Genomic DNA, 21,606 nt, shown 5'->3' on the forward strand with positions numbered 1-21,606 from the left:
AAGTGTGACAGCAGTCTACGACGCTGGAGCGATATTGTTACGATGCTGGAGTGTCACGAATCGTACCATCGTAGCGATCAAAATGCCACTGTGTGACGGTACCCTTAGTGGCCGGAATCCGGTCCAGCAGTGCTTTGGAGCTAATTTGCAGTTGTAGTATTTTGCTGTTTCAGCTTTCTATAAATCTGCATTAACACCTTAAGGACTGCCCAATTTTTGTTTTTTTACTTTAAGTTTTTCCTCCCCTTCTTCCAAGAGCCTAACTTTTCTTTTTTCCATCCACATAGCCGTGTGATGGCTTATTTTTTGCAGGATGAGTCGTACTTTAGAATGACACCAGTCATTTTACCATATGATGTAATGGAAAGCGGGGAACAAATTCCAAGTGTGGCAAAATTGCAATTCTGCAATTAGTTTTTTTCTTTACAGTGTACATTTTACTGTCTGAACACTTGTGCTATACATAGCAGCACTGTATACATGCTTCAGCACTGCTTTGTACAGCTAAAATAATGGTCTCCTGTGAATGCCAGCCACAGGCTAGTTTTCACAGGAGTATTTAGCAGACCCCCAGCTGTCATGGCAACCTATCTGCGCCTCGTGTTAGGGTCGTGGGCTCACCGTGGAGCAGTTAAAACAGCACTCCTGTCAGCGCGTGTTAAATACCACTGTCACAGATTGACAGTGACGTTTAACTGGTTAACAGCCATGGGTGAAGTTTTGCTCCACCCGTGGCTGTTAGAGGCAATCTTCCGGGAAAGATGCATACTAGCCTTCATAAAAGGCAGGGAGACGATAGACGACTTAAGACGGACATAGTGCATTATGTCGATTAAAGGGACCTTGCCCAAACTACGGGCTGCATTGCAGTCAGGTATATTTTTCTCTGAAACGCTCCAATGTTTCAGAGAAAATATAATTTGAAGATCCAGCCAGAGACCATAGACAGAGATGAGACTAGTCCAGCACCGCCCCACAATTGGCTTTTCCCAGCACTGCTACAGATGATTGACAAATATATTCCATATTTATACATATGAGAAAGACCTATCAATCACTAGGAGCAGAGTGATAGAAAAAAAAAACACCCCTGGACAGAGCCAAACTAGTCTCCTCTATCCCTATAGTCCCTCACTGGATCTTCAAACTATATTTTTTCAAACATTGCAGTGTTTCAGAAAAAATGTACACATGACCGCAATTTAGCTACAAGAATCAAATGATCGTACCCATTAAAGTGGTTGTAAGGTGAGTAATTTTTTTTTTTTTTTAGTGTTTGAAATATATATAGAATATCCACCTCACCGACTGCCTAGCATTCAATTTCCGATCCAATCTAATTATCTGCTGGTTTCCTTTTTGCAGCCACAAGAACGTCTTGATTACGAGGGATGTAATTGCTGCAGCCAATTATAAGCCCCATGAAAGAGACTTGTTAGGGTAGTCAGTAAACGCTCTGGGTTGGACGCTGCGTACATCCGCAACATCCAACTCGCAGCGGCCAGATGATACCGCATAGTGGATGGGATATCAAGAAATCCCATCTCCACTATGCGTGCACAGACGCCTCTGGCTTCCCTGTGGAGACGGACATGCGGAGCGTCTTTCCAGACCACAGCAGGTCTATTTATCTTGCGGAGACGCTCAGTCTCTGCAAGGTAAATATCACCTGTACACTGTATTGGGCGTGGTGATTCTGTACGGTTCACTGAATACATGAGGAATCACCTGCGTTAAAAAGTCGGCAGGGCTTTGGACGGAGCGGACATGTGCTGCATCCGAAGCGCTGCCTGAAACTGACCGTGGGGACGTAGCCTTCGACTCCATAGTGTGGCCTCAATAAGTGAAGCGCTCAGTGTACACTAGCTACACTACCATATTTAACATTGACAATGGATTAATGGTGCGTTAAGACTCTAAGGATAAATTGACAGTTCCTCCGAGTTGCCGACAGATCTTTACAGTGTAAACCGTTTTGCTCTTCTGCCGTTCTCTCTAACTGTAACAGCTGTGATTGAATTCAGCTTGAAGAATTAAAACCTGTTCTTGTATTTTACAGGTTGCATAGTGGTTGGAAGCAAGGATTGAAAGGAGCTTGTTAATTATCTTCAGATCATCTTGCTGCTTTCACAACTTCAGAAATGGCGTGGACTGTTTTTCTTAAAGCTAGAAATTGTATCTCATCACGGAGGCCTGAAACTGGGGTTCTATATAATAGAGTGTGCCGGACCTGCATACGACAGCTGTCTGTAGGTTCTGGAGAACAAGACTGTCCACCTCCTGGCCAAAGACATTCTGCAGTAAGGATTGGGTGCGCCTCTGGATTCTGGGGTGACACTGCCGCTTCAGGTACACTTAGCAATGTCCATAGGGTAAACTCTGTTTATGCACAACAAGTAGGGTTGTATTATGGCTCTGTAGGAGTCTGTGGTCATATTATCTCTGTGTACTTCCTTATTATCTATGAAGATTATTGATTTCTGCTCGTAATTCGGAATAGGCACTCATGTGCCGCAGTACAGCAGAGGCCAAAAGGTAAGAAAAGCAGCAATTTTCTTACACTATCTACTGAAAGTTTCCTTAGCCAGGCATAGCACTCATAAACCCCTTGCCTATTCATCCAGTAGATTGTGCAGCTGCAGTTTTTTCTCTCCCTTCCTAGCATTAATTTGTTTAGTACAGAAGATAAACCTGTTGTGCCCCTCACAATGACATTTCGGACTCAGAGAACTGTGCAGTGGTCATAATAGCACTCTACGCACTTTATATCATGGCAGTTCATAAGTGGTCACCATTAAGAGGGACTATAAAGGACATCGATAGAGTGATTAGCCTGTATATATCCACTTCCCTAAAGTGCCGGTGGCAGTGTTGGGTATTGAGGCGAGAGACTCGCACAAGTTTTTTGCCTTGCACTCGCAAGTGTGACCCAGGCCTAACTGTCAGAAACTATCTTGCAATTAAATAAAATCTTTAATTTGCAAATATACATGTTTTGTTCCTATTTTTGTCAACTGAATGAGTTCTTTAGTCAGAAATTGTGGTAGATGTTTGACAGGCAGAAGTTTACACAAACTGTAATGATTGTGTGTGCATATTTGTTTGTGAGTTCCCTCAGACACAAGAAACAATGAAGATAATTACCGCATATAAAGTAACTACCGTAGTTACTTAGAGATGTATTGGATCCAAATGACTGATAATTATAATAGTTTCACCGAGAACATTAATTGGGAGATATGCAGTAATTTGGCCACTCATCTCTGTAAGGTACAAAGGGAATCTGTCAGTAGGATCAACCCTCCTAAGTCATCCACATGGCCATGTAGGTCATAGGAAGCTGAATATAATGATACAAATGATATCTGTGATCCGATGCCTTATTTCAGAGAAAGCCACATTTTACTTACTATGTAAATTAACTGTTCAGATCTATGGGCTGGACATGGATCTCTCGGAAAATCTGCCTCCAGAGCTTATTTTTAATGAAAATGGAAGATACATGTGTGACGCCCAGGAGACCGGGGTACCCAGCACCGGACCAATGGGGTCTGTCTCTTGAGGGGGATGTCACGGGTGGCTTGACCCGGTGCTGTAGTCTCAGGCAATGCACAGTGAAAGGGGTATCGTGAGGGAACAGGCACTTACTTGATCAGCAGCAGGTTCTCCCAGCGGTGATGATCCCGATCCTGGATAGATGGCTATTGTCCAAATGAAAGACTGAGGCACTGAAACGTTTAACCAGTTTACTTCAACATAAAGGGATTTACAACCAGTCCTGTCACTGGAGTCTGTATGGGAACTCTGAGTTACTTTGACCCTGCCGGGGTCTTCGCCTCTTATTGTACGCAGTTTCTGTGTGGCCCTGCTGCTGTATGTGAACTGGCTGCTGGCCCAATCTGTCCCCTCCGGGTCCTGGTTCAACGGGCAACCCGAGTCCTTTTATCGGCTTACCCCCTCCGGGAGTACCGCTGAACTCTGTGTCTGTTGCTGCGTCCGGCCCTAGTGAAGCTGATATCACCTCACGTTTTTCCGGTTGCTGTATTACATATAATGAATACAGCCACGGATCCGGTATCCGTCTTTGCGCCTGTTCTGGGTAGTGATTAATGCTACCCGGTTCTCACAATGTCCTTTTTCTCTGTCCCTCTTCTCCTCAGGCCAGTGATTTGGGCCTGGAAACCGTCATAGGGCTGTTAGAAATTCAGCTGTATGACCTCTCACTTTCAACTCCTTAGCCCAACTGCCAGTTCTTTTCTCAGACCAGAATGGATCAAGGGGAGTCTCTGGAGCTCCCCCTTCTGGCTGGAGGTGGTAGTGCAGTCTTGCTATTTTAGTATTTGTATTTAGTGTCAGTAACTATTTTTGTGGCAAATACCCCTAGGGGTACCACATTCCCCCTTAGTTAAGAACAGTACTCCGGGACTGTGGGACGATAACATTTTGAAATAACAATTAATATGTACAGAGTCTTAAAAATGAAAAGTTACAAAAACCACTCAAAGAAACAAAAATTGAGTTCTGTAAAAAGTCACTTCAAATAGCGTCCATTAATACAGTTCTATCCTTGAAGGTACTAGGAAAGGCACTGCACTTTGTGTCCAGGAATTTAGTTCCATTTTTCCAACGGAGTTATCAATATAAAGTCTAAAGAAAGTTCAAAAAGAGCCAAAAGCAAAGTTCAAAAAGCAGTCTTTCCGGAGCTTTGATTTAGTGCCCCCGGGCTGATAAAAAGTTCAAGAATATGTAAGAAGTTCATACAGACAAGTCTCTGTAGGTACTGGGCTTAAGCGTTGCAGAATGATAACAATGACTATAGTTTTATAGTTGGTAATCCGCATACCTGGCCGGTAATTGACCCTGGGTACTACGCTGTGATCTACGTAATAGCGGTGTCTCTTCATGTGGTGTACTACTGTCTACTGCGGATGTAGTATCTGCCCGCTCTGCTAAAGATAATTCCACGACTATGGAGTTGGCAAGTCCACCGTGAATGGGATTACTCTGATCAGGAATCTGTTCTTCCTGGCCTGGAACCTCCTGTAGTACGGGGTCAGCCTCTTCCTGTCTTGGGACTTCTGGTATTGGGTTCGGTGTTGGGTAAAAGGCCACCATGGGAACCACTACTGCACCATGGTATGTTAGTAGGGTTTTGGGAAAGTCTCCTATACAGGTGTGATACATTTCCTCTTCTTTTTCCTTTACTGGTTGAACCTGTATGGGTTGAATAACTTCTGGTTCTAGCTGGACAACTTCTGGCTCTTTCAATGCTTCCGGACATAATTTAAGATTGTCTCTTGACAATAGTACAGATGTTAAGCCTCCGTTTTTGCTAATGAGACACATTTTAGGATTATCCATTCTTGTTGGTAAAACTGTGTAGGGTACTGCTTCCCACTGATTGTCTAGTTTATTGGTTCGACGATTTCTCTTGAGCACTTGGTCACCCGGTCTTAATGGGGTCGCTAGAGCATTCTGGTTGAAAGTTCGCTCTTTTCTTTCTCTAGTTTGCTGAAGGCTTCTTTCCACACTCTCTTGCACTTGGCGATACTGCTTTTGCCGTATGATATCCCAATTGGAGTCTTGAACTTCTGCGTCTGGTTTCAGAATTCCCATTTCTAGATCGATTGGTAATTGGCCGGGTCTTGCACGCATAAGGTAAGCTGGAGTGCAGTTGGTGGAGCTCACCGGGACATGATTATACAGATCCACCAAGTCAGGCAATTTCTCTGGCCATTGATTCCTTTCTGTCTCAGGTAAAGTCTTTAGTAGGTCTAATACAATATGGTTCATCTTCTCGTATAAGCCGTTTGTTTGTGGATGATAGGCCGTCGTCCGGATCTTTTTGCAACCATACATATTACAGAATTCTCTGAAGATCTCTGATTCAAAGGCTGTACCTTGGTCGGTGAGAACCTGTTCCGGATATCCATGGGGTCTACAAAAGTACGTTTGGAACGCTTTGCCTGCTGTTTTTGCTGTCAGATCTTTTACGGGTACTACTACCAAGAAGCGTGAATAATGGTCCACGATGGTCAAGGCATAGACATAGCCGGACCGGCTTGGTGTCAACTTCACGTGGTCTATGGCTACAAGTTCAAGTGGTTGTTTGGTGATAATGGGCTGCAGTGGTGCTCTTTGGTTCTTTTGATCGTTTCTTCTGAGGTTGCACGGGCCACAGTTTCTGCACCACTGTTCGACTGATTTTCTCATCCCGACCCAATAAAATCTTTCTCTTAGAAGTACTTCTAACTTTTTCCAACCGAAGTGACCAGCACCATTATGGTAAGCTTCGAGGACCATCTTGACATCTTGTTTAGGCACGATAATCTGCCAAACCAATTCATGTGTTTTCGGATTGGTGTACCTTCTACAGAGCTTCCCTTGATACAGGAACATTTTGCCTCTCTCTTTCCAGAGTTGATGCGTCTCTTCTGGGGCATACTCATCGGGATATGCACTTTGCTCAGTTAACAGTTCCTTCACCAACTTCACTGCCGGATTGCTGTCTTGGGTGTCAGCCCATCTATGGTGTGCTAACGGATTAAAATTCACCTCTTGTTGTTTCTGATAGGTACTTGACTGATGATGTTTTGCCTTGGGATGATGGAAGGCTGGTAGTTCAATTTCTTCAAGCTCCCCCGTTTCTTCTTCTACATCTCTCAAGTGTGGCATCCGGGATAGGCCATCGGCATTTTCATTCTTGCGACCTGCTCGATACTTGATCTTGAAGTTGTAATTAGATAACCGGGCTATCCATCGCTGTTCTAACGCACCTAATTTGGCTGTGTCCAGGTGGGTCAACTGATTGTTGTCAGTATAGACAATAAATTCTGCAGCGGCCAGATAGTGTTTGAAACGTTCAGTCACAGCCCAAACTACTGCCAGTAGTTCCAATTTGAAGGAGCTATAATTTTCTGGATTTCTTTCAGTAGGCCGGAGCTTTCTACTTGCAAAGGCGATGACTTTCTCCCGACCTTCTTGCTTTTGTGACAGCACCGCTCCTAGTCCCACATTACTGGCATCGGTGTAGAGGATGAAAGATTGATGGTAATCTGGGTATGCCAGAACCTCTTCACCGGTTAGTGCCTTCTTTAGTTGTTCAAAGGAGTCTTCCCTTTCGTCGTTCCACTGGAAAGGAGGGTTTCGGTTTGAAGGTTTCTTCGTCTGCCCTACCAAGGCATCTTGCAAGGGTGCTGCCAACTTGGTAAATCCTTTTATAAATCTGCGATAGTAACCCACCAATCCCAGGAATTGCCTCACTTCTTTTGCGCTGGTAGGTCTCGGCCAATCCCTTATGGCGGTTATTTTCTCGGGATCCGGTGCTACTCCCTCCGAACTCACGATGTGTCCCAGGTACTGTACCTTTGGCTTGAGAAGGTGACATTTGGATGGCTTGATTTTCATGCCATACCTGGATAAGGCTTCGAACACTTCTGCCAGGTCTTTTAAGTGTTGTTTGTAAGTCTTTGAGTAGACGATCACATCATCTAGGTACAGGAGGACGGTCTCGAAGTTCTTGTGTCCGAGGCAGCATTCCATCAGCCGCTGGAAGGTACCGGATGCATTGCAGAGTCCGAACGGCATGCGATTAAATTCACTTAGACCTATTGGTGTGGTGAATGCCGTCTTTTCCTTATCTCTCTCAGCTACAGGGACTTGCCAATACCCGCTTGTTAAGTCTAAGGTGGAAAAATAATTAGCAGATTTCAAAGCGGTCAAGGACTCTTCTATCCTAGGCAAGGGGTAGGCGTCTTTATGGGTGATGTTATTAATCTGCCGGTAGTCTACGCACATTCTCATGGTTCCGTCTTTTTTTTTGACAATCACTAGAGGGGCCGCCAGGGGCTACAGCTGTCTCTTATTACCCCGGCCTGTTTCATCTCCCTCAGCATATCTTTTGCACATTGATAGTGAGCGGGCGGTATGGGTCTATATCTTTCTTTTATTGGGGGATGGTCACCGGTGGAGATTGTGTGTTCTACCCCTTCTATCCGTCCGAAGTCCAATGGGTGTTTACTGAAGACTTGTTCATATTCCGTCACTAGCCTATACACCCCTTGTTTTTGATGGGTAGGTGTTGAATTTATGCCCACGTGTAGCTGTTGGCACCAATCCTTCAATTCTCCATCTGAGCCGTTGACTTCCACCTGACAGGTTGGTACTAACGGCTCAATGGTTGTGATGGCATTGTTGTCAACAGTATATAGCTTTGCCACTGTAGCATACCTTGGCAAAGTGACCTCTTCCTCTCCACAGTTCAAAAGTCGTTCCGGTACTCGTCCCCGGTGTACTTCGACTACCCCTCGTGCTGTGAGTATAGTGGGCCTGCTGTCGGTGTACACTGGTTCTATTAAGGCTTGATAATCTCGTCCCTTAGTACCAATGGCTGCTCTACACCATACTAGCATTTCTGTTTTTGGTGGGATTACAATAGACGTCGGATCACTTACCCTCACACTGCCGATTTCTCCACCTGCAACTTCTACCTGTTGCCTTAACATCAATACTTTTATTTCCCTCCGGAGAACTCTCTGTTGGCAGGATTGGGCAGTTTCAGCAATTTGCTGTAAGACAGAAATAACTTCGGAAAAGCAGTTCTCTAACACATTCATTCCTATCAATACAGTTGGTTCACAGTTCCGCCGGTCAACATCGACAACAATTATACCCTGTTTCTTCAATTCTTCTTTACCAATCTTTATGGTCATCTCCCTGAATCCTAGTTTCGGTACCAACTTACCATTACTGGCCCATATATCTAGTTCAACATCAGAGGGCCCTTTATCAATATCTGCATCAGCCCAGTACCTCTTATAAAGGATATACGATATAGATGAAATCTGGGAACCTGTGTCCAGCAAAGCGTTGAGGGGAATTCCGTCCAGCACGATAGGGATAATGGGTCGTCCTCCGATATACCTGTCGTGCCAGGGTGTTGGACCTTGAAAGTTCATTCCTGCGAAGCGGCCCGCATTCCCAGGGGATTCCCGTTTAAATTACAATCTCGTGCAAAGTGGCCTGGCTGCTGGCAACGGCGGCAAATGGGCTGTCCATCCGGTTGGTAGCGGTCGCGGGGTCGTCCTCTCCATGTCGGGTATCTCCGGGGTCTCATCCATGGAACATCCTCTCTACGGTTTGCCAACTCCATCTTGGGTCCTCTCATCTCCTGCATGGTTTTAGCCATTGAAGCAACAACATCAGTTAAAGAGTCAAGCTTTTGTTGAAGAACCTCATTAGTACTGGGCCCCAGGGGCTTAGCAATGGCCCCGGACATAGCTGATGTCACTGGCACTCCCTGTTGTTGAGGTGCCTCTGCCATAGGTTGCGCAGGATCCTGATCCCGAGGTGCCTCTGCCAGCTGGAGACGTATAGCGCTCTCCTTTAATTGGGCAAATGTCAATTCAGGGTTCTTAAAAACAAGCATGCTCACATGCCCCCGGTGAGAAGGGGTGTAGAGTCCCTCAATAAATTGATCTCTTAGCAGTTTATCCGCTCCAGTATTAAAAATGGGTTCAGCCAGTGTAAGTGATTTAAGGGCTTCCAGCATGTTTAAGGCAAAGTCTCTCACGCCCTCATTAGCTTTTTGTTTGCAATTAAAGAATCATACTTTAGCTTTGCTGCTGGCAGTGGTTTCAAATGTAGCTTTTAATCCAGCAAATATGCGTTCAACAGTGCCTTTTAGATCAGCTGCCCATGCTGTGACTTCTCGCTTAGCATGGCCACTTAACTGCATCATCAGGAGACTAACACGCTGAACTTCACCCACGGGGAACATGTCAAAATGGGCCAGCATCTTTTCTCTGAAATCGTCAAGGGTATTAGGCTCACCTTCATACATTGTAAGCCACGGGCCACCCGGGGTATATGGCATCAGCACTGGCATGATGGGCGCCACTCCTTGCACCGCTGCGCTGCCGGACTCTCTATCGACACTCTGTTTTTCAGCTGCATTAGCGTCGCCGGGTTCTGCGGCGTCTCCGTGCTGCGACATACTGTGCCCCCTTAGTTAATCCGGACCCTTCCGGTCCTCCGCTTCCATCAGGATAGTGTAGATTCGTTCCGCTGTGCAGCAGGATTGGTTTTCCCCTTGCTCTGACGTCAGAGCGCTCAGCTTGGTGCCGCCCACAATGACACGACCCCTGCTGCTCCCGCCCGCCGCACGCTCTGTAATGGCAGATTCTGAAGTTTTTCAGTCAGACTGGGGCTCAGGTAATAGCGTAGCTAAATTAACAGTCTCGTGCCTAACGGTTATGAGGTGATTACCTCAGGGGATGGCGGCCATCTTTACTCCATTATAACCAATGGGGAAAAGTCACTTTCAATAGTTTTTAATGAGAAATGGAATTTTCTTTAATAAAGTCAATTTTCAAGATTTTTCATCCAAGTTTTCACAGTTTTGGGCTCCAATCACGGCACACAATACCCGGTATACGGGCTGGCTGAATCCTGTTCGTGACGCCAATTGTGACGCCCAGGAGACCGGGGTACCCAGCACCGGACCAATGGGGTCTGTCTCTTGAGGGGGATGTCACGGGTGGCTTGACCCGGTGCTGTAGTCTCAGGCAATGCACAGTGAAAGGGGTATCGTGAGGGAACAGGCACTTACTTGATCAGCAGCAGGTTCTCCCAGCGGTGATGATCCCAATCCTGGATAGATGGCTATTGTCCAAATGAAAGACTGAGGCACTGAAACGTTTAACCAGTTTACTTCAACATAAAGGGATTTACAACCAGTCCTGTCACTGGAGTCTGTATGGGAACTCTGAGTTACTTTGACCCTGCCGGGGTCTTCGCCTCTTATTGTACGCAGTTTCTGTGTGGCCCTGCTGCTGTATGTGAACTGGCTGCTGGCCCAATCTGTCCCCTCCGGGTCCTGGTTCAACGGGCAACCCGAGTCCTTTTATCGGCTTACCCCCTCCGGCAGTACCACTGAACTCTGTGTCTGTTGCTGCGTCCGGCCCTAGTGAAGCTGATATCACCTCACGTTTTTCCGGTTTCTGTATTATATATAATGAATACAGCCACGGATCCGGTATCCGTCTTTGCGCCTGTTCTGGGTAGTGATTAATGCTACCCGGTTCTCACAATGTCCCTTTTCTCTGTCCCTCTTCTCCTCAGGCCAGTGATTTGGGCCTGGAAACCGTCATAGGGCTGTTAGAAATTCAGCTGTATGACCTCTCACTTTCAACTCCTTAGCCCAACTGCCAGTTCTTTTCTCAGACCAGAATGGATCAAGGGGAGTCTCTGGAGCTCCCCCTTCTGGCTGGAGGTGGTAGTGCAGTCTTGCTATTTTAGTATTTGTATTTAGTGTCAGTAACTATTTTTGTGGCAAATACCCCTAGGGGTGCCACACATGTAATGCCTGACACTTCGCTCTCTTGATCTACATTTCTCACACTGGTAATGCTACCTTTCATTTAAAACAAGCTCTGGAGACAGATTCTCATGCAATTCTGTGTCAGGCATATAGACCTTATTAGGTCATTTACGTACATATTAAGGAAAACGTGGATTTCTTGGAAATATAACGTCGGATCACATATTGGGGTATTATTTTATCCAGCTTCCTATGAGCTACATGACCATATAGACTGCTTAGGAGGATTGATCCTACTGACAGATTCCCTTTAATGACATTAAGGCTATGTGCACACGTAGGAAAAGAGGTGCAGAATTTTCTGCACAAAATGCGCATCCGCGGATTTGCTGCGGTTTTTATGCGGAATCGATGCGGATTTTGTGCGGATTTTGTGCGGTTTTTGCCACTGCGGATTTTTAACATGGAGGTGTGCAGAAACGCTGCAGATCTGCACAAAAGAAGTGACATGCACTTCTTTGAAATCCACAGCAATTCTGCACTGATTTGTCTGCACCATGTGCACAGCTTTTTTTAATCCCATTGAATAACATTGTACTGTACATCACAGTGCGGATCTGCAGCGTTTCTGCACGGAAAAATCCGCTGCGGATCCGCAGCAAATCCGCATCGTGTGCACATAGCCTTAGAATTCCAAGTGTATTATTCACAATGAATAATAAAATATAATTAAACGGAATGTGTTTTTTTTTTGTACAGTTCCACAGCTTATATATGGGGGAAAGTTGGATTTCTTAGTTTTCGACTACCTATCTGAAATTACAATGTCTCTTCTGACAGCAGTAAAAGCCAAGTCACCTGTAAGTATATTTTCAGTTTTTAATTAGCTGAAGGAATTAAGACACTTGTTCATGTATAAGGTGATGACTTCAGATCTCCACAAACATACTTGAAAATTACAATGTTATTATGTATTTTTAGAGCACTAATGATTCCATGGTGAGGATAAGGAGTTACATACAAAATACAAGTAAAAATTACACAGAACAAGCTAACAATGACAGACTGTTACAGAGGGGAGAAGGCACTTCCCTTGCGGGCTTACAGTCTACAGCAGTGTTCCCCAACTCCGGTCCTCAAGAGCCACCAACAGGCCATGTTTTCAGGATTTCCTTAATATTGCACAGGTGATAATTGCATCACCAGGACAGGCAAGAATTCAGTCACCTGTGCAATAACTAAGGAAATCCTGAAAACATGACCTGTTGTTGGTGGCTCTTGAGGACCGGAGTTGGGGAACACTGGTCTACAGGATAATGGGGAAGGAGACTGTGGGTTGTGGTAGTTTCAGTGGTGGTTAGGTGGCATGGGATCATTGTCGCCTGGATTATGAGTGATCTATTTCAAGCGTTTATTTCTGTTAATGTTGATGATTATGGCTTACAGCCAATGAAAACCCAAAAGTCATTATCTCAGTAAATTAGAATACATTATAACACCAACTTGAATTTTAAAATTTGAAATGTTGACCTACTGAAATGTATGTTCAGTAAATGCACTCAATACTTGAACGGGGCTCCTTTTGCATCAATTACTGCATCAATGTGGCGTGGCATGGAGGCGATCAGCCTGTGGCACTGCTGAGGTGTTAAGGAGGCCCAGGTTACTTTGATAAGAGCCTTCAGCTCGTCTGCATTGTTGGGTCTGGTGTCTCTCATCTTCCTCTTGACAATACCCCGCAGATTCTCTATGGGGTTAAGGTCAGGCGAATTTGCTGGCCAAAATCAAGCACAGTGATACTGTTGTATTTAAACCAGGTATTGGTACTTTTGGCAGTGTGAACAGGTGCCTAGTCCTGCTGGAGAATGCAATTTCCATCTCCAAAAGCTTGTCGGCAGAGGGAAGCATGAAGTGCTCTAAAATTTCCTTTGGTCTTGATAAAACACAATGGATCTATACCAGCAGATGACATTGCTCCCCAAACCATCACTGATTGTGGAAACTTCACACTAGACCTCAAGCAGTTTAGATTGTATACCTCCCCTTTCTTCTTCCAGACTCTGGGACCTTGATTTCCTAATGAAATGCAAAATTTACTTTCATCTGAAAACAACACCTTGGACCACTGATAAACAGTCCAGTTCTTTTTCTCTTGGCTCCCTCCAGTAAGATGCTTCTAGCGTTGTCTATTGGTCATGAGTGGCTTGACACAATGAATGCGACACCTGTAGCCCATGTCCTGGATACGTCTGTGTGTGGTGGCTCTGGAAGCAATGACTCCAGCAGCAGTCCACTCCTTCTGAATCTCCCCCAAATTTTTGAATGGCCTTTTCTTAACAATCCTTTCAAAACTGCAGCTATCCCGGTTGCTTGTGCACATTTTTCTACCACACTTACACTCAACTTTCCATTAATTTGCTTGGATAAAGCACTCTGTGAACAGCCAGCTTCTTTAGCAATGACCTTCTGTGGCTTACCCTCCTTGTGGAGTGTGTCAGTGACTGCCTTCTGGACATCTGTCAAGTCAGCAGTCTGCCCCATGATTGTGGAGCCTACTGAAACAAACTAAGGGACCTTTTTAAACACTTAGGAAGCCTTTGCAGTTTTTTTGTTAATTATTTTAATATACTGAGATAACGATAGTTGGGTTTTCATTGGCTGTAAGCCATAATCATCAATATTAACATAAATAAACACTTGAAATAGATCACTCTGTAATGACTCTATATAATAAGTTTCACTTTTTGTGTTGAAGAACTGAAATAAAGTAACTTTTTGATGATGATCTAATTTTGTGAGAAGCACCCGTGTGTGTGTGTATTTATATGTATATATAATATATAATTTTTTCCATCATACATTACGGCACCATGAGAGAGGGGATCCGCTCTTCAAGGACAGGAAACCTTCAAGATAAAAGGGTCGGCTCCTCTCTCCACATCAGTTGGTTTCCTGTTCTTGATGGGGAACCCTCAAGATGAAGACTTCTGAAGACAGAAGAGGATGCCTGGGTCGGGTGGATTTGGGCAGGCGCTGGACTGCTGCACCCGTCACCAGGTACCGGTAGTCGCCTCAGGGGTCATGTATTCCATGCCCCCCCCGAGAGAAGCATGGCCACAACCCGTGAGGCAATGCCCGGGTAAAAGATTATTCTCGGGGGCCGCGGGTAGCGTTTCCCCCTTGTTGATTAAAAATCATGCTGTCCTCGGAAGTCACTACATGGTGCCCTCCCTGTTGACCAAAGGTGGCCATGCAGCCCGTAAGGCACATCGGTGCCCGGGCTGGGTAAGTCTCCTCGGAGGTTTGGGGACCTCCCTGTCGAGCATTAAGAGCAGGTCTCCCCCTCCCCCCCTCCTCCCTGGCCGGTATCTGAGGCTGCACAAAGGGTATGGAGCGGTGTCCGGAGCATCAGGACGTTGGGTGAGTGCTGTGCTGCCTCCTGGAGTCCGAGGCGTGGCCATTCCCTGTGCTGCGAGCTCCTCAGCCGGCGCCGGGTACCCGGAAATGGTGGGTAGGCGCATGCGCACAATACCCGGCGGCAGCACTCGGAACGTTTGTACAGGAGCTAAGGGGCAGGGGGACCGAAAAAGGCACCGGAAGTGGTGACCGGATGCGCACCTGGAGCACAGACAGCAGCGCGCATCGGAAGTAAGGACCGCGTGCGTGCGCAGGACCCGATGGCAGTGTTCGGGCAGACTCGGCAGAGGCAGGATCAACCAGGTGAATGGTGGTTTAAGAAGCGCGCACCGGAAGTGGTTGCCGGGTGCACGCTCTGGCATAGTTGCGCAGGCGTTGCGCTAGCGGCCGGCAGATGCAGGATCAACCAGGTGAATAGTTGATTAAGTAGCGCGCACCGGACGTGGCTACCGGCGGCGCGAATAGAATGAAAGCACAAATGCATTTATTAACCAGCTGAGGCTGGACCACTACAAAGGCAGGATCAGCCAGGTGATTGATTACATATAACATGCAGGTGCGCACATACACCTGATTGTAGCACAAAATGCTGAGCAGCCAGTAAGAGTATGTTTCCACGTTCAGGAAACGCTGCATTTTTTACGCTGCGTTGAGCCGCAGCGTCAAAAACGCAGCGTCCAGATGTTACAGCATAGTGGAGGGGATTTAAGGAAATCCCGTCTCCACTATGCAGGAAAAAACGCATGCGGCATAGCCGCGAAAACGCACATGCGGCGCGTCTTTTCAGAACGCAGCATGTCGTTACAATGAGCAAAACACGCAAGAACACCGCAGGTGACCTGCCAGTGACCTCAGGTGCAGATTTAGTCAGGAATTTACCTGCATAAAATCCTGAACAAATCCTGAAGCAAGCCTGAACGTGGACACATACCCTTAAAGGCAGGATCAACCAGGTGATCCATTAAAAAAAAAAAAAAAAAAAAGAGAAGGAAGTGAGTCTATTTAAATGAACCAGAAATGCTGCCTTGTGTCACTAAACCAGGCCAGGTTGATTGTGACTGCTCTTGTGTAGTGTGTAAGATGGAGAGCTTTTCGCCGGAATATTTAATGCCACAGCAAGAGGTGCTGGAGAGGCGGTTTCGCTCAAGTGAGAAGAGCCAGATACGTCATGGCAGCCGCAGAAGCCGCTCGGACAGCGTACGGACGGATCGCCATACCAAGGAGGGGTCCCTAGTCTCATTGGGAGACACAGAGAAAACCAGTCAACCTCCGGATCCGGTACCCGTACTTTGAAAGCGTCCGAGTGGTGAGTGAACTTCGAGAAAGTCCAGCACGCTAATGTCTGTTCTTTTCTCTTATCTCCGTCTCTCCCCTCTTTTCTTACATTTTTTTTTGGGGGGGGGGGGGGTGGAGTATAGGAGGTCCCCAAAAAATATAAGGCAAAAGCTAAAAATAAGGAATGTCCCTTGTGTAAAAAGCCTTTATAGACATCTTGGGGTAGAAGACTGTGTCAGGAGTGTATCAACAAGACAGTGGCGGAGGAAACACCCTCCTTTACGGAGAGCCTAAAATCTCTGATCCAGTCAGAGGTCTCTAAGTCTGTAAAAGCTTTACAGACAGCGAACACAGATGCCAGATCTAGGGACAGGTCCAGCCACTCAGTAGCATCCCAAAGGGATTCCTCAGAGTCGGAGGACTCAGATACAGCCCGCTGCTCAGATAGTAGCTCAGAGGAGGAAGATACATTTCCAGCGGAGGCTACCGATAAGATTATAAAAGCTGTTCGCTCTACCATGGGGCTGGTAGACGAGAAGGCAAAAAAGATAGCCCAAGAACTTATGTTCAGTGGTCTGCAAAAGAAAAAAAGGAGGTCATTCCCTATTAATGAACAGCTACAAGAACTTATTAAAAGGGAATGGCAGAAACCGGAAAAGAAGTCCCACATAATCAACTCCCTTAAAAAGAAATATCCTTTTGAGGAAGATGCGTCCTCATCTTGGGATAGAGCGCAAAAATTGATGTGGCAGTTTCAAAAGTGGCCAGAAAAACCTCCCTACCATTCGAGGATTTAGGTTCTCTAAAAGAACCTCTGGATAGAAAGACGGATAGTTGCCTAAAGACAGCATGGGGAGCCTCGGCAGGAGCACTAAGGCCAGCTATTATGGCCACTTGTATAGCCAGATCCCTAAAAATATGGATGGACAACCTGGAGGAACAGGTAGAACAAAGATTTCCCAGAGAAACTATCCTAGAGGCAATACCAACCATGAGAGCAGCGGCAGTGTTTCTAGCTGAAGCATCAGCAGACTCGGCTAGACTGGCAGCAAAGTCAGCAGCTTTAGCCAACACAGGACGTTGTGCGATATGGCTTAAATGCTGGCCAGGAGATACACAGGCAAAGATGAAACTTTGCTCTTTGCCATGTGAAGGGAACTTCCTGTTTGGACCGGCATTAGACGAGGTGTTGGAAAAAGCCGGTGACAAAAAGAAAAATTTTCCAAAGCAGCCATTTTAGCCCTTTCGGCGCTCCTTTCAGAGAGGCCGAAAATTCCGAAGACAGCAGTTTAGAGACCGAGACAGGAGCAACTTGGACAAGCGATCCAGGGGAGGAAAAGGTTTCTATTTTGTCAAGTCCCCCAGGGACACCAAGAAACCCTCCCAGTGACGGTCCTTCTCAGGTGGGAGGGAGGCTCTCTCACTTCCTTCGAGCCTGGGAGAGGATCTCCTCCAGCGTATGGATCCGACAGATTATAGGATCAGGCCTAAAATTAAAATTCCACCACTGGCCTCCAAGAAGATGCATGCAGACCCCGGTACAGTCCTCCCAAGAGAAACAAGACAGTCTGGAAGGAGAAATAATATCACTCCTAGACAAACACGTCTTGGAAGAAGTTCCAATAGGGGAAAAGATGAAAGGGTTTTAATCCCCTCTTTCTCTCATAAAAAAAAACGGACAATTCTTGGAGGACAATAATAAATTTAAAAGGCCTCAACAAATATCTAATAATTCCATTTTTCAAAATGGAAACAATAAACTCAGCGGTGAAACTTCTATATCCTCAGTGTTACATGTCAGTCCTAGACCTAAAGGACGCTTACTATCACGTCCCAATCAGACAACAAGATCGTCAGTTTCTCAGAGTGGCAGTTCAGATGGGGTCCCAGTTGGGTCACTTTCAGTACAGGGCTCTGCCCTTTGGGATAGCAACAGCCCCACAGGTATTTACAAAACTGATTGCAGAGGTCACAGCACATCTCAGAGAAAAAGACACTCTGATAATACCCTACTTAGACAACTTCCTGAGAGTGGGGAAAATCCTTTTTCACTGTCAGGAGCAGGTCAGAATAGTGATGGACACTCTACAGACACTAGGATGGCAACTGAACCTCAAAAAATCCAAACTAGAGCCAGCAATGGTCCAGAAGTTCCAGGGGATAACAGTAGACTCTGTGGCGCAGGAGTGTCGCCTCCCAGAGGAAAAAGAGGAAAAAAATCAAACAAATGATTATGACGACATTAAAAAAAACAGAGATGACTTTAAGAAGAGCCATGTCGGTGTTGGGGTCCCTAACCTCCTGCATACCGGCAGTAAAATGGGCCCAGTTCTATGCAAGAGAACTGCAATGGTGTGTGCTGCAGTACGACCTGGAACTTCAGGGGCAGCTAGAGCAGAAGCTCATTCTCCCGCTCTCTGTACTCCAATCACTCAGATGGTGGTTACAGATAGTCATCTCCGAGAGGAGTTCCCTGGACATACACAGCCTCCAAAGTAATCACAACGGACGCCAGTCCATGGGGGTGGGGAGCTCACTCAGACACACTATGGGTCCAAGACCCTTGGGCTCAAGAGGCGAAAAATCTATCCTCAAACGAGTGGGAACTCCTAGCAATCGGAAAAGCGCTAAAGAGGTTACTTCCACACTTGACAGGGCATCATGTGAGAGCCTTATCAGACAACCAAACAGCAGTCGCATACGTGAACCACCAGGGGTGAACCACCAGGGGGGCACCCGTTCTCGGTCACTGATGCACATAACCAAAAGACTCACAACTCTAGCCGAAAGGCATTTCCTTTCATTATTGGCCCTGCATATTCGAGGTGTGGACAATACAAAGGCAAACTTTTTAAGCAGGAACCACAAGGGGAATGGTCCCTAGAAAAAAGTCAATTTTTCATCGGATAGTGCACCTGTGGGGAAGACCCAATGTAGACCTCTTTGACTCAAAAGCCAACAAAAAAGTTCTAAAGTTCTGCTCCCTGAACCCAGCAGACAGGCCGTTGGCAGTAGACGCCTTCAGCATAGAATGGACGTCAGGACTCTTGTATGCCTTCCCACCAATATGTCTAATTCCAGCAGTTCTGAAGAAGATCAGGGAGGACAAGGCCAGAGTGATTGTAATAGCTCCCTTCTGGCGGAAAAGACCATGGTTTTACTGGCTTAGAGTGATGTCAGTGACTGACCCGTGGGTACCCCCGGAAGACTAGGACCTTCTAACACAGGGTCCCTTCAACCACCTGCAGAATTCCGGGCTACATTTGACAGCCTGGCATTTGAACGGTCGTTGTTAGAGAAAGAAGGGTTCTCAGCTGGTTTAATATCCACCTTGCTCAGTAGCAGAAAACCAGTAACGACCAAGATCTATGGGAGAATACGGAAGAAATTCCTGTCCAGCTCGGCCAATACGGGAAGGGGAGGTCCCAATAGTGGCAATACTGGAGTTCCTGCAAAGGGCTTAGATCTGGGATTAGCTGTTAGTACCCTCAAAGTACACATTTCAGCTTTAGCCACCTTATTCAACTGTGACCTGGCAAGCAACAGGTGGGTGGTGAGGTTTATCCGAGCCTGTAGTAGAGCTGACTCTGTTCCATCCCCTACTCCTCCACCATGGGATCTGAAAGCCCACTCCATGAGGGCCATGGCGACGTCGTGGGCGGAGAGAGCAGATGCTACCATCGACCAAATCTGTAAGGCGGCCACTTGGTCCTCTCCGTCTACATTTTTTAAACATTATAGGTTAGATCTATATGATACCTCTGATCTCACATTTGGGAGAAGAGTGTTACAAGCCGTGATCCCTCCCTAAAAGAAAATACAAATCTCTGTAACTCTCTCGTGGTGCCGTCATGTATGATGGAAAAACACGGGTATTACATACCTGGTAATGTATTTTTTTCAATACGGCATCCTTATATTCCCACCCTTTTGATCACGTCATTAGTTGGGTGCATTATTAGCATTATTTGTATTATATACTCCCTCGAGTGTCGGTGAATAGAACTGTATAGGATGTATTATTTATGTGTACACTAACCGGCGGAGTTCCTTTTGTGTGCTGCACGCTTTTACAGACCCATTGAGCATGTTCTAGTCTGATCCTCAAAATCGGAGGATATTCTCTGACCCTCGCGGATCTCATTCTCATATCTGTGACTTTCATGGATGTATAAATGGACCTACAAAACTCTAAGAGCCCGCGTGCTGTCCAATAAAATAAAAAAATAAAAATCTGGCAGCACATTGACATATCACTCAAATGTGAGAATGTGGCCTATTGGATTTTACAGATAACTTTACCAGTCTACGTCACACAGTGCAGATACAGAATTATATCTACATCCAGGAACTTACTGCTGACGTCTCATCTGATTCGAGTCAATTTCTGCTGTTTCTTCTCCATCTATTCAGACCTTAATGTCGACATCTCCCAGCCACGACTCGTCTTGTCACAATGATAGTCTCGGCCCTGAAAATAACAAGGTCACTTACACTGTATGTCTCCCCCCCTGAATACAGATATGTACCCCATCATTAATATACTATTAGCCACGCACCAGTGATAACCCCCCCACCACTCGCCCCTTATATTAACTCTAATCTCTGCCTCCCAATAATATAAATTATTCAGTCTGTGACTGTCCCCGATTAACTGTAAGGCTATGTGCACACAGAAAATATACAAGATTTTACAGTACAAGCAAAGTGAATGAGATCCCTGAAATCCCATGCACAAGTTGCTTATTTTTCCTTGCAGATTTACAGCAGGTTATAATCTTCATAATGTCAATTTTTGCAGCTTATTTCACCCGTACTAATAAGTGGGGGGAAATATGTAGCAAACGCTTATTAAAAAATAGTGGCAAAAAAATGAATTTTACGCAGCGTTCTACCTGCCAATACATTAGGATATGCAGCAGAATTTTCTCCTGCATATTCTGAACGTGTGCACATGGTCTTAGTCCCTGTCATGTGTCCCCCCATTCATTATAAGTGCTTGATGGCATCATAATGAATTTGGGGGTAGGAGAAGACGCCATCAGGCACTGAGCATCCTCCGCCACAGAATCTTCTCCTATTTTTCAATTCATTATAAATGGTCCTATGCACCTTACTCCCTCCTCTCCCACTCCCCAATAAATTTTAAGTTCCTCCCCGATCTCACAACTTATTATAACACTATAAGGGGCTTAGAACCCTCTCCACCACCCAATTAATTTTAAATCGATCTCTAATGTTGTCCTCCCCCACCTCATTGCCTTCACCACCTCCATCATTGCCTTCTGCCCCACCTCCATCATTGCCTTCTCCCCCACCTCCATTATTGTTCTCTTCTTCCCCACCACCCCTGATTGTCCTGAACCTCTCCCCAGTGTATTGGCCAAAAAAAAACAACCACTTACCTCTCCGATCATTCCCCCGCAGCATTGTCATCACCGGCAACTTTCTCTCTGACAACACAGGCACGTGTCCAGCCGCTCGCGCCTCTGTCAGACAGGGCCAGACAGGAAGCAGAGGACGTATCCTTGCAGCTTCGCTGCCATTTTCTCCTGTAGGAAGCGTTGCTGCAGGGATCGCTATCTGCCCGCTGC

At 46.0% G+C, this 21,606-nt stretch overlaps 1 protein-coding gene across 2 annotated transcripts in view; it reads left to right on the forward strand.

Annotated features, from left to right (window-relative positions):
• LOC138656828 (uncharacterized) overlaps positions 1–21,606 on the forward strand; it is a 249,998-nt gene that overhangs the window by 40,097 nt on the left and 188,295 nt on the right. For both annotated transcript variants that reach the window (XR_011316976.1, XM_069744102.1), the window contains exons 2-3: positions 2,060–2,349; positions 12,080–12,180. Coding sequence is in view for 1 of the 2 variants with exons in the window: in XM_069744102.1 (XP_069600203.1) it covers positions 2,142–2,349; positions 12,080–12,180 (309 nt within the window). In the remaining variant the exon portion in view is untranslated. The remainder of the gene's footprint in view (positions 1–2,059; positions 2,350–12,079; positions 12,181–21,606) is intronic.

This window comes from Ranitomeya imitator, chromosome 1 (genome assembly GCF_032444005.1).
Source record: "Ranitomeya imitator isolate aRanImi1 chromosome 1, aRanImi1.pri, whole genome shotgun sequence".
Lineage (NCBI taxonomy): Eukaryota > Metazoa > Chordata > Amphibia > Anura > Dendrobatidae > Ranitomeya > Ranitomeya imitator.